Source organism: Rattus norvegicus, chromosome 14, assembly GCF_036323735.1.
Source record: "Rattus norvegicus strain BN/NHsdMcwi chromosome 14, GRCr8, whole genome shotgun sequence".
NCBI lineage: Eukaryota > Metazoa > Chordata > Mammalia > Rodentia > Muridae > Rattus > Rattus norvegicus.
In genome coordinates this window covers 83,353,418-83,364,564 of record NC_086032.1, presented here as the reverse complement: position 1 = coordinate 83,364,564, position 11,147 = coordinate 83,353,418, and the positions used below count along the sequence as shown (strand labels likewise).

The following is an 11,147-nucleotide window of genomic DNA, read 5'->3' as shown; positions in this document are numbered from 1 at the left end:
AGTCAGCCCATTTAGGGCACAGTGTCTCGTGTGATTCTGATGGGAGCTGTCCCCTTTGGACCAATGCTGGCTATGTTCCGATAGACCCATCCTGCATGACAGAGCCCCATAGGGCTGGCATTTCCAAATCCCTGAAACCCCACGCAAAGAGAACATGAGGGCTTGGAGCTGAGAAGGCTCACGCCCATTGGGCTGGGGACTAGCTGCACCTCTCATTGGGAGGGGTGACCTCAACATTTCTGATGATTCTGGGTACGCTTCAGTTCCCTCCTCAGCCAAACGGGAACAAATTGGTTGGGCTGTTGTGTTTAGTGAAATGACACACCGGTGCTCATGGAAGTCATCTGTCTCCTCGCTTAGTGGCACCTCATATTCCGAACGGCGCTCCCTCTGCTATTCCTGGGCCCAAATCCTGTCCTCCCACCCCTACTGGACCAATGGAAGAAACCTCATCTTCCCACCTCCCAACAGTCCCAACAGGCCCTCTCCACATCAATGCACTCCAGAAGGGTCGACAAGAATGGGTTCTTTATTATTTCATTTATTTCTCTTAAAAAAAGGGTGCTCCTTCAGTATAAAAAATAAATATCTTAAATACGACATTGAATAAATAAAAATAATCTGTCAGTATGAAACATTCCCACAGGGTACATTCATCAAAGAGGAATTTGTCACCCAAGGCCAAGTCCCTTCCAGAGGAAAGGACGGAGGCCCAGTGGGCTGAACCAGCAGTGCAAAAGAGAGGCTAGGCTGGGACTGGGGAGTCATTCGAATGCAGACAGCCAGATCATTTCACTTCTGAAGCCACTGCCACTCAAGGCTGGCAAGGTCCTGGCCCACAAGCTATGTCTGCTCAGGAGTCAGCAAAACAGAGCGGGATTGCTTGAGTCAGGATCGAGGACACAGACACAGACAAGAGCACAGAGGAGACAGACCAGCAAACTAACAGTGCTTCCAGGTTCGGAGTTTTGAATAATAAATAAAGGCCCCTATTCTTCTCTCTGTTTAAACTGCAGAATGCCCCAGCCCTTCTTCTCTGGTCCAGACACGCTACCCATCATGCTTGGTGGGAGTCAATGCTAACAGGTGAAAGACGTCAAGGTGAACAACTGCCTGCCCCAAAAGGCTCAATGGTTCTGGAATGCTGTGCAACGTGGCTCTGAACTGTTGGAGTAAGATGCAGGCAGGTGGTTGCCCCGGGTAGCCAGGGTGGGAGGGGCTGGGGGGGGGGGCTGTGCACAGAGAGAGTCCATCGGTCCCTGAGCCTTCAAAGCTGCCAGGTGGGCGGAGCCCAGAGAGTCCATGTTCATATGGATGTGAAGTGACGACAAAACCCAGCAGGCCCCAGGCTGTGGCATCATTTTGGCTTCTAGACAAGTTACATCTCAGCTTGGAGAAGGGCAGCCCGGTCCTGAGCTGAGCCTGATGCAGCAGCATCAGGTGGAGAATGGTGGAGCAACTTTGTCGCTGACACGTGTGCCCCTCACCATAGTCTAGGGTTCCGAGCCTTTCCTAACCCAGAGCTCCAGGGCCTGTCCACCTGCCGTCCAGGTAAAGTGCTTAGAGAATGACAGAAAAAGGTGCAAAATTGCATGAAGCAGAATCCCGCAGCCTAACTGCTAAGGACCGCCCTATTCAGAGGCTCTGTAGACAGCCACTGCCCCAGCTTGGCTGCCTTCCTCCCTACCCTGCTCCCAGATCGAGGGCGTTCCTCTGCTTGCCTGGCCCCAGCACAAAGGAGAGATCAGATCGGATTCCCTGCCTGGGAGCCCAGACATGGGCGGGAGTGGGAAGGCAGCGATGAAGCAAGGACCACAGCTTCCTGGTCCGCGGCCCAGGCGTCTCGGGCCTTGATCTCCCCTTCTCTGGAGCACTGGGCAGCCGTTCAGCCCCATTCAGGGCCTGCACTGCTCCAACCGCCTGTATTCACCCTCTGTGGGTGTTCAGGCCACCCGAGGAGCTCCCATGCTGGATGGAAGCACGCTGGGTGCCGGGTCAGGATGTCTCAGCACTCCTCAGCTGCAATTTGAGGAAGAAGGAATCAGCTTTGCCCAAGGTTCCAGAGCCATTCACTCCATTATGAATGGCGCGCCGCAGAGCAGGAATCCAGGGGGTGCCAGAGAGCTCAGTGGGACAAAACAACAAGAAACTGCTCCGCCCCCTTGGAGACCAGAGGGAGGGGGGGGGGAGAGAGAGAGAGAGAGAGAGAGAGAGAGAGAGAGAGAGAGAGAGAGAGAGAGAGAGAGAGAGAGAGAGGAGAAAGAGAGACAGAGACAAAGTGGCTCAGCTCTTTCTGGGGGACCCTGACTCCTAAAAGTGAGTCACAGTGGGAGATAGGGGAGCTAGCCAGCTCTCTGATTTGACCCATGAGCTGTACCTGTAACAATCATCTGCTTCCAGACCAGGCCCCACTAGGTGGTGAGACGTGGCCCCAGCTCCGGAGTGTGGAGCCTCTTACTATTTCGGGGAATTAACTTTGCCATTTAAAGCACCAATAAGTTAACATAAATAGGACATAGTAATAAATAGAAAACCGCGCTGGGTCAGACACAGCGCTCTGGGTCTCATCTTCCCTGAGACCCTGACCTCAAGTTCTGCTTCTCCATGCTCCAGGGACCCTAGACAGCCCTCTGGTCCCCTTCAAGTACCTTTGTGACCTCCAGGGTCTCAGACATGACATTCCACTTTATGCTACCTGTCTGTCTGCTCGAGATCACCTGTTCTCAGGGGTTGAGAAGCAGATGAAATCTGCAGTCTGCTACTGCCCCAACAATGGCCGCCTTGCTCCCTCTCTGGCTCCTAGACAGTTAAGAGATCCTTCCCTGGGAGGACTCTGGGGACCTGCCTTTGCAACCTGCCTCTTCCCACCTCCACCCACGCCACCTCTAGGTCCAGCTGGCAGACCCCAGTCATGCCAGGCTGTGGGGGAAACGGCAAAGAAGATAATTGGGTCTATCAGGCTTTGGTGACCCCAAGAGGGCCTCTATGCTTCCGTAAGAGCCTGAACACTAGTGGCCTTCTAGAATCTTCCATCTGACAACCCCTAAAGCCTGAACTCTCTCATCCAACTCAAGAGAGGACACATTCCATCCCAGGGTACCCTCTATCTTCCATTCACAAAACTTCAAAATTAAAGGAGTCCTTCTGGATCCCAGTCCCCTTGGCCCTACCACATCTCAACCAAACCTTCCAAAGTCTTTCTGAGGGACAGCAAAGGACCTCCCAGCCCTTTGCTGTCTGCTGTAGACACCTTGTGCAGCTTGTTCACCCAGCCAGTGAACAAGGGGCTGAGTGAGTGAGTGGGACGGAAATCTCTCAGTCCGACACCCTCATTGCCATCGCTAGCTGGTGCTGGGCTGGATGGAGGCTCTGCCTAATGAAGTTTCAACTTCGCCAGACTCCATCACGGCCCAGCCCAGAGTGCAGTGAGTAGCTGGAAATCCCTGGGGTCTGCCAGCAGTCCCCTTTGCATTGTAAACCCCCAGCACATTGAGCCCCCCTCCCCACAACTGGATCCTGCCCCTGAGACCCCTCAGTCCACAGTATACTCAAGACCTCCTGTCTAGAAGGCCTGGACCACCGCACTAATGACTTGCTTGTATGTCCCCAGGAGCTGGCAGCCCAACTTCTTCCTTTGGAAGGCTTCTTTGCTAGAGTTGTCGGGGACACAGGGCACATCCACATGGCCCACATGGTACTTGTTGCACAGACGGCAAAGCACGTTGCTAAGGAGCCCCCTCATGACGTCTGTAGTCGCATTGAGTTTGATCTGGAGGCTCACGGCAGTGGGGTTGAGGTTTTTCTGATCCCAGGTGATGTTGGTCAGGGAGGCTCCCAGGTACGCGACCATCCGATACAGCTCGACCAACTTGGTCTTCTCTGTCCCATTGGCATGGAAAGGTGGGAAATCCGTCATGTTGGGCGCACATAGCTTATCCACGTTGTTGGGAAATGGTTCCCCTTGAGCTGTGTACTGCAGAACAGAGGAGAGGTGATGTGGGAGTCAGGGTGAGTGTTCCAGCCTGCCACCAACCCTCCGGGCAAGCTCTTGCACTTCTGTTTCCCCACCTGTGACACGGGGACTCGACTTATTGCCCCATAGGCAACTAGAATCATTAGTCAGCAACAATCAGAAATGTGAACTCCCTCACCAAGGTCACTGTGACATAAGTGGATAGAGGAAATGTGGCATGTCACAGGTGTCACCTCAGCCAGAACACCACATACACTTGCACTTTCAGTCTCCCCAGCCTCTTCCTGGGCCCCCCCCCCACTGTTTTTAATGACACCTCCTTGCCAATTCACTGTATAGCCTCTTCTCAGGCACCCTGAGCCAGGCGACAAGACAAGACAGTCCTTACCTCTCACCCCAGCTCTTCCCCCCAACTCGCTGGTGACCTTGGAAGAGTACCCGCCAGTCTCTGAGCCTAGGCTAGGGTGTGGGCAGGAAACCATGGGTTTCCACAGAGCTCTTCCAGCTCTGCAGGGCTCTCCTCCAGACCGGGAAGCTCCCCCCTTCCTCAGTACCTCAGGGAAGTAACTTACATAGGAAATAAAGAGGGCATTGGCACTGCCGTTGAGTTGAGCCAGTTGACTCTTGATCTGGTTCATGAGGTTGCCGTGACACGGGTGGCGTATGGCGCAGGTGGCATTTACAGGGGTGATGGGAAGGGGGCTCCCTGCCCCGTGTTTCCAGTGCAGAATGAGCAGTAGGGGCACAATCCCTAGGAAGAGACGGGAAGGATGAGTTGGAAAGGCTGTAAGTCTGGCTGAGGCTCATGGGACGCTGCACGGCGGGTGGGGGAGGTGCACCTCAGCGAGGCCCACCCCGCCCCCGCTCACCATCCATCTGCCTTTAGTCTCCCTCTCTACTGAGGTTCCCTGGCTCTCTGGCTCCAGGTCTCTTGGCCCAGTTCTCCCTGCTTTCTCTTTCCCTGTCGTTGGCCCGTTTCCCCATCTATGCCACTGGATTGAGTAGAGAAGCAAGGTATCAAGATAGGAGCTATTTGAACCATCCGAAAGCTAGGCCCAGGGAGCAACTCAACCATCTAACCGTGGTACCCTAGGCGGATGGTATTAGGTCCAGCAGAGGAGAACGGAAGTTAACCCTGTCTTCCCCCTCCCAGGATGGACCAGATTCTTAACTCAGTGTTCATTAGCCCAGGGCAGCCTAGAACTCTGAGCTTGCAGACCGTACGGCCGGGAGCTGGGGTTTCTTTTGACCCTCTCTTAAAACTGCCACTAGACTCTGGCTTCCTAAGACAAATGCCTCTTATCCCATCTTACTCAATGAGGCTAGTCCCCTGTGGAGAACTTTCCACCTGTTTGTTCTGCAGGTGCCCACTCCCAAACCAAATCATCTTTCACCACCCCCACCCCCTCCCCGCTCGCCACAGTCCCCCCCGCCCCCAAGTCCACATACATTGGAATGAGAGGAAATGGTGCAACCAGGAAAAAGACCGGGGAAAAGGTCGCAGGCGGACACGAAAGAGGAAAGCGAAAGGTGTCAGGAGAGCCGGGAGCTGTCCGGGCCTGTCCAGGATCACCCCTCCCCTGGGGCGCCTGCTCCTCCTTCACTTTCAGCTACACCGGCCCCTTCACCCCAGCCCAGCCTTTCCAACACCGGGCTAAAGACACCAGAAAGTGATATGAGGCTGAACTCGACTCTTAAGGGAGGCTGGAGACCTCCCACCTGAACTCCCCATACTGGGTCTCAAAGACCCTAGAGCCTTAAGTTCATTCCCCTGGAGTCCTCTATTGATCTCGGCACCCCCAAACACTACTAGGGCCCCGGGATGGCTGCGGGGGTACCCATACCTGCATCTCACATCGCTCCAATCACAGCTTTCCAGGCACTAGCAGACGGAAGCCGCACCTGCGCCGGTCCTGGCCGGAGTTTGCAAGCTGCTCAGCCGCCTGCGCCCCTCCCAGGGAGCAGCCCGGGACGCAGTTGGAAAAGAGAAAGCGGAAAGAAAGAAAAAGAAAGAGGGAGGGTGAATCTAGGCGACAGCGGAGAAGTAAGAGCAGCGCGGGAGAGCAGTGGGGCGAGGAGAGAAGGCGGTGGAGCGAGACTGCGCCGGCTGGGTCCCTCACCGCCAACCTGCTGGCCCCGGCGGGCTGGGTGCGCGGTGACCGGACCATGTGCGGCGCTCGCTCCCGGTCGCCACCCAGCGCCTCCGGCGGGCCCGGACTGCGCGGGCGCCCCAAGTGTCCGAGTGGCGCGGCGGGCGGGTGTCCCGCGAGTGCTCGCCCAGCGCCCCAGGCTGCCGGCGCACCCGCAGCGGGGACTCGTAATCGGCGCCCGGCGCATGGATTTACCTGTGGCCAAGACCTTCATTATGGGCTGGACTCCAGAGGGCCTTGGAGGAGACCTTAGATGCAGGCCGTTTTCAGAAGTTCATGCTCAAATGGGGAATTTGCCTGATTTATATACTGGAGCCTGTGTTGTAAGACAGAGAAACAGCTATATTTAGCCGGGATCCCCGGTCCAGGAAGTTGTTTGAGGTGCATCATAGGAAATTATGAATGGAAGAAAGTGAGAGTGAAGGGGGAGGGGGGAAGGGTGAGGGGGGAGGGTGGGGAGGGCAGACTTTTTCCTTCTTCTAAGAATTTGATTGATAAAATTATAATGAAGTCTTCAACAAAAAAAAAAAAAAAAAAACGCCCTGTGGTTTTCCTGAGTGGTTTGCACTAGGCATTGTTTGCAGATGGGTCTGGTGGGGAAAGGGTCTCAGGGGGGTTCAGAGGAGTCCTCAGCCTGTGCCCTTCGGACTGCCCAGTTTTATCTGAGTTTGGGAGGGTGGCAACAGACTAGAGGCTGCCTTTGTGGGGCAGCAAGAGGAGTTGGGCTGGGGTTCCACTGAGAAGCAGTTTCCAAGAAGTGGGGCTAGGGCCCCTTTGAACTTTAGACAGTCATAAAGTGGAGCAGAATGAGGACGCTGGAAGCCACCTCAGGGGTGGCTGTTCTTCAGTCTGCCCATTGCCAGTGGGCAAAGAGATGACAAAGGGGTTTGCTGCCGGCGGGCTGGAGGACCTCGCCCCCTTACAGCCATCAGCCGTCCCTTCTATGGACTGGTACCTGGGGTGGAACCTGGAAAGAGTATGAGGTTGTATCTCTTTGGGAACTATCTGGACAGGAACTGCAGCCTAATTACATTGAACGGACCCCTAAAGCAATGGTCCAGGGAAACTGGGCAAAATGGGACTCCCACTTCCCCGGGGTGCTAAGTAACAGCTGGAGAAACGGAATGGCTGACACTCTTTGGAAGCCCTTTAGTGTTTGGCCTCGGAGTACGAAGGTGACTGCTAACAGGTGCTTTTGCGGTCTAAGGCAGTATCCCCAGGGTGGGTCCTCGCTAGTAGATTAGAGACTCTTTGAGGGACAGTGGGGAAGAGGACAGGCTGAAATGAGATCAGGGTCTCCCTGCTAAATATGAGGCAGTATAGAGAAGCGGGTGGTGAGAGAGCACCAACCAAACATACCCACCTAGGGCCATGTTATCCCCTGAGCCACCAGCTCCTTCCAGACCCGGAGATGTCATTGCCCTGGGGACCCTATCCCAACCTTTCCATCTGACCTGGCGCCAGACCCAAGTGGGACACTCAGTTTTCCAAAGTATTGCCTGGCCACTCAAGCCCTTTGCTCACCCACATCCCCAGCTCCTGCCTCATTCAAGACCTACCCAGATCTCCTACCAGGATGCCTTGTGCCTGCTGTTGGGCTCACCCCACCCCCGCCCCACCACACATACACCCTGCCTCCTCCAGATTCTTGTTCTTTGTGGTCTTTTGGCAGATCCTTGCATATTGAGGTGATTAAAAACCACCCCTTCTGGCTGGTACTTCCCAGCAGGGAGGGAATCTTAGAGACCAGGCTGGCATCCTTACTTTCTCCCTGCACCCCAATACACCTTGTCTCTTCACCGGTGACCCCATCCGGGGTTTACCATTCCTGTACACATAGGTTAGCATGCGACTACACACTCCACATATCCCAGTGCCACCCCACCAGAACTACTCAGAGCACACAAGCTCTAAAGGAGCCCTCATCCACTATCATGTCTTCCAAAAATGACTCTGCCTGCCTTCCTTAGCATGGGCCCCAAATCTATCAGCCCAAAAAGCCATCATGGTCCTCTTTATCCATCTCCTGTCCCCAAGGCTAACTGAATGTTCCAGTCACTGAGACCTCAGCCCTAACTGCTCTATTCCTGGGCCTGGCTCTCCTCTGCACCCCTCCAGAGGACTTCCGGGCCTTGCCCTGCTTGCTGGATCACTAGACCCCACATGGGTCCTTCAGGCCCCACTCAATAGCCATTTAATCTCAGCTCCACCCTACAGGAAACAGGAAGTGGAGACAGGTTCCAGAAGACACTGACACTAGGATCTTTTAATTTCAGTGTCCTAGCTGACTCATTTGTGCCTCAGTTTCCCTTCTCACAGTACCTGACTTAGTCCACGCTCCCCCAGTGCTCTGGGCCCCTCGGTGCCCCAGGCCCTGCCTCCTGCTCCAGTCCATGTCTGAGCACCACCTGTGATAGGCCTCTGAGGAGATGCCAGGAAAGGTCTCCGAGCAGAGCCGAGCCTCTGTCTTCAAGCTGCCTGCAACGTGGCTGGCTTCAGCTGGAGTTTGCATCCGTCCCTCCGTCCCTCCCTCTCTGTGCTGCTGTATGTGTGTTTCCCCTCTGCTCCCTCACAGAAGGCATCCTCCCTTCTTGGCTGCCTGTTCCCAGGGTTGTGACCCTGGGCCCCACCCTGGAGTGGCAGCCCCAGCCCAGCCCCTTCCAGTTGTGATTTCATCTGCAGCCTGTCCAGCTCCTGCACACTGGGCCTGCTAGGGTTTGACAGGCTTTAGGATGAGGGGGACAGCCAGTTTCCACAGGGAGAATCCCTCCGTAGGAATAGGGCTGCCATGTCTGACCCAGGTGCAGTTTCCAGATGGTGGTGTCTTCTCTCCAGGAAGTGTTTATAGACTGGCCTGGAAGTCTAAGCTAGTCTGGGCCTTCCCAAAGCCCCTCAGAGTTCTCTTTCCCATCCACTGTGACACATATGGCCAGTTATCCTTGATTTTCCCACTGACTTTCACTCAACAGTCACGGCTCTCTCCCAGGATCTCATAGCTACCTGCTTTTCATGTGTGAAACTTAAGGGGTTAGCAGGTAAAGACATGCACAAAGAGTTAACAGCAGAGCCCCGGCCTCTGGCTCGCAAGCAAGAGAACGTCTATGAGGCAAAAATGACTTTCAGCAGGAAGAGTCCCTCAACCCGATGCAGGCCATTCACTCGGCCTTGGTGCCCATTATTATTTTTTTTTTTCAAGTAGAAACACATTGCTCAGTCTCTGAGGACTTGGAAGGGGTCTGCTCCAGACAGCACTGGTCAAGAGGGAGCCCTCAGCACAGATGCTATCTAATTTTGTTAAGTGTTTTACACCTTGAAAGCAGTCTGGGCAAAGGTAGGAGGAACTCTGGTGGTTTGAAGTGTGTGCGGACTTTGACCTCATTTAGAAGCAAGCTGGAGATTTGGCTCCGTGAGGTACAAACTGTGTGACTTTTGGGAAGTGGACCCCTCTCACCTTCGGGATCTTCACTGCTAAGTGAGAATGGTAACACACACACACACACACACACACACACACACACACACACACACACACACACACACTGGATTGGTTGGGAGGACCTGGGGTCCAGCAAGCCTCCTGTGTCAGTGTGGACTCTAAAGACTCCTCTGTGAAACAGAGATCTTTGTCCTATCTGAAGATGAAGAAATGAGCACACTCCAGGGCTAAAGGCAAGACAGACAGGAAAGGGGGGTATTCCTCACCCCACAGCTCCCAGCTTCAGGGGTACCTCAGAAAAAATACCTTAAACAGGATATCAAGAACTGGTATGACAGGGGTTGGGGATTTGGTTCAGTGGTAGAGCGCTTGCCTAGGAAGCGCAAGGTCCTGGGTTCGGTCCCCAGCCCTGGGGGGAAAAAAAAAAAGAACCGGTATGACAATCTGCTGTCCCCCCCCCCCGCATCCCCCCTACAGCCACCCCCAATCAAGGCTTGAGCTGAAGACAGTTGCTGGCTGGCCCTTACCAGCCCAGGAGCTGATTCACCCCCAGACTCCAGCTGAAAAGCTCAACTCAGAGGAATTTGAATCACCCGGCTGCCCCCTGCAGAGCTCCCGGGGGATGGAGTGGGGGGGACGCGCGGGGGTGGGGGCTAGCCCCTTGCCTGCTTGCTGTCTCTTTCCTGGGCCCTGGGGCTCTCAGTCTCAGGAGAGAGGACCGCAGAGCCCTGGCTGCTTGCAGGGTTTGGGGAGGTGTACTATCAGCCAGGCATCCTGTGTGGGCAGTGGTTACTCAGCAGGTAAGTAAGCAGCTCTCCGGGCACTGGGAATTCCCCAAGACCAATGACCCAGATGCCGAGCTGCCCCACAGCCAGGCCAGCCCCATTCTCCCTGCATCCTCCAAGATCTCAGTTCTTCAAAACACAGAGCCTCAGCTGGGCTTTGGTGATCTCACCGGGAAGGTGAGCACGAAATTGTGAGGTGAACTCTGAGAGGAAGCTGGGGGGCTGGAGGGTGCTGCTCAAGGCCCGGTCTGGCGACAGGTGTCAAAGGAAATAGGAGAAACTTGAGAATGTTCCTGGCAAGGACTTGGTAGCCAATAACATGTCCCAAAAGGCAGAGGCACCTCCATTGTCCACGTTGAAAAATGAGGGCGTCCTTAGACCTACAGCCCCGACTCTGGTTCACTATGGAGCTGATACCCTTAAGTTGATACGTTACTTTTGGAGCCAGGTGAACCGTGTTCCCAGATAGAGGATGGTATGAGCTATTCAGCCAGAAAGACTGTGAGCTCTGAATCCCACACAAGCCACACATCACCTGTGTGACCCTGGGGGATGGCTCCTCTCTGAGCCTCAGTTTCCCCTCTGAAAACAAGGATGATTCAGGATAGATATTCAGTCAACTCAGGCCAATGGGGAGTAAGGAGCTTGGGCCAGGCCTGGGGACTCAGCGTACTCTGCTGGTTAGGGTTGGGCTGGCTTCTGGGTCTCTCAGTCCTTGGGAGTGGACATGTGTGGTCAGCCTTGGAGACAGCATCAGTAAGCCCTCCTATCTCGGTCCTGGAATCTGCTGCTTCTTACCCTCA

At 54.8% G+C, this 11,147-nt stretch overlaps 1 protein-coding gene across 4 annotated transcripts; it reads right to left on the bottom strand.

Annotated features, from left to right (window-relative positions):
* Positions 1 to 511: 511 nt before the first annotated feature.
* Positions 512 to 9,963, bottom strand: Lif (LIF, interleukin 6 family cytokine). Of its 4 annotated transcripts, none has more exons than XM_006251364.5 (4): positions 9,866 to 9,963; positions 6,319 to 6,439; positions 4,546 to 4,724; positions 512 to 3,973 (listed from the first exon to the last, which is right to left on the bottom strand). In XM_006251364.5, the coding sequence occupies exons 2-4, from the start codon at positions 6,335 to 6,337 to the stop codon at positions 3,563 to 3,565; spliced, it is 609 nt and encodes a 202-aa protein (XP_006251426.1). In that variant the 5' UTR covers positions 6,338 to 6,439; positions 9,866 to 9,963; the 3' UTR covers positions 512 to 3,562. The 4 variants fall into 4 exon arrangements, with proteins under 4 accessions (XP_006251426.1, XP_038948316.1, NP_071532.2 ...); XM_039092388.1 differs by having other exon boundaries at positions 8,446 to 9,949; NM_022196.3 differs by lacking the exon at positions 9,866 to 9,963 and having other exon boundaries at positions 6,319 to 6,401.
* Between the last annotated feature and the right edge of the window lie 1,184 nt (positions 9,964 to 11,147).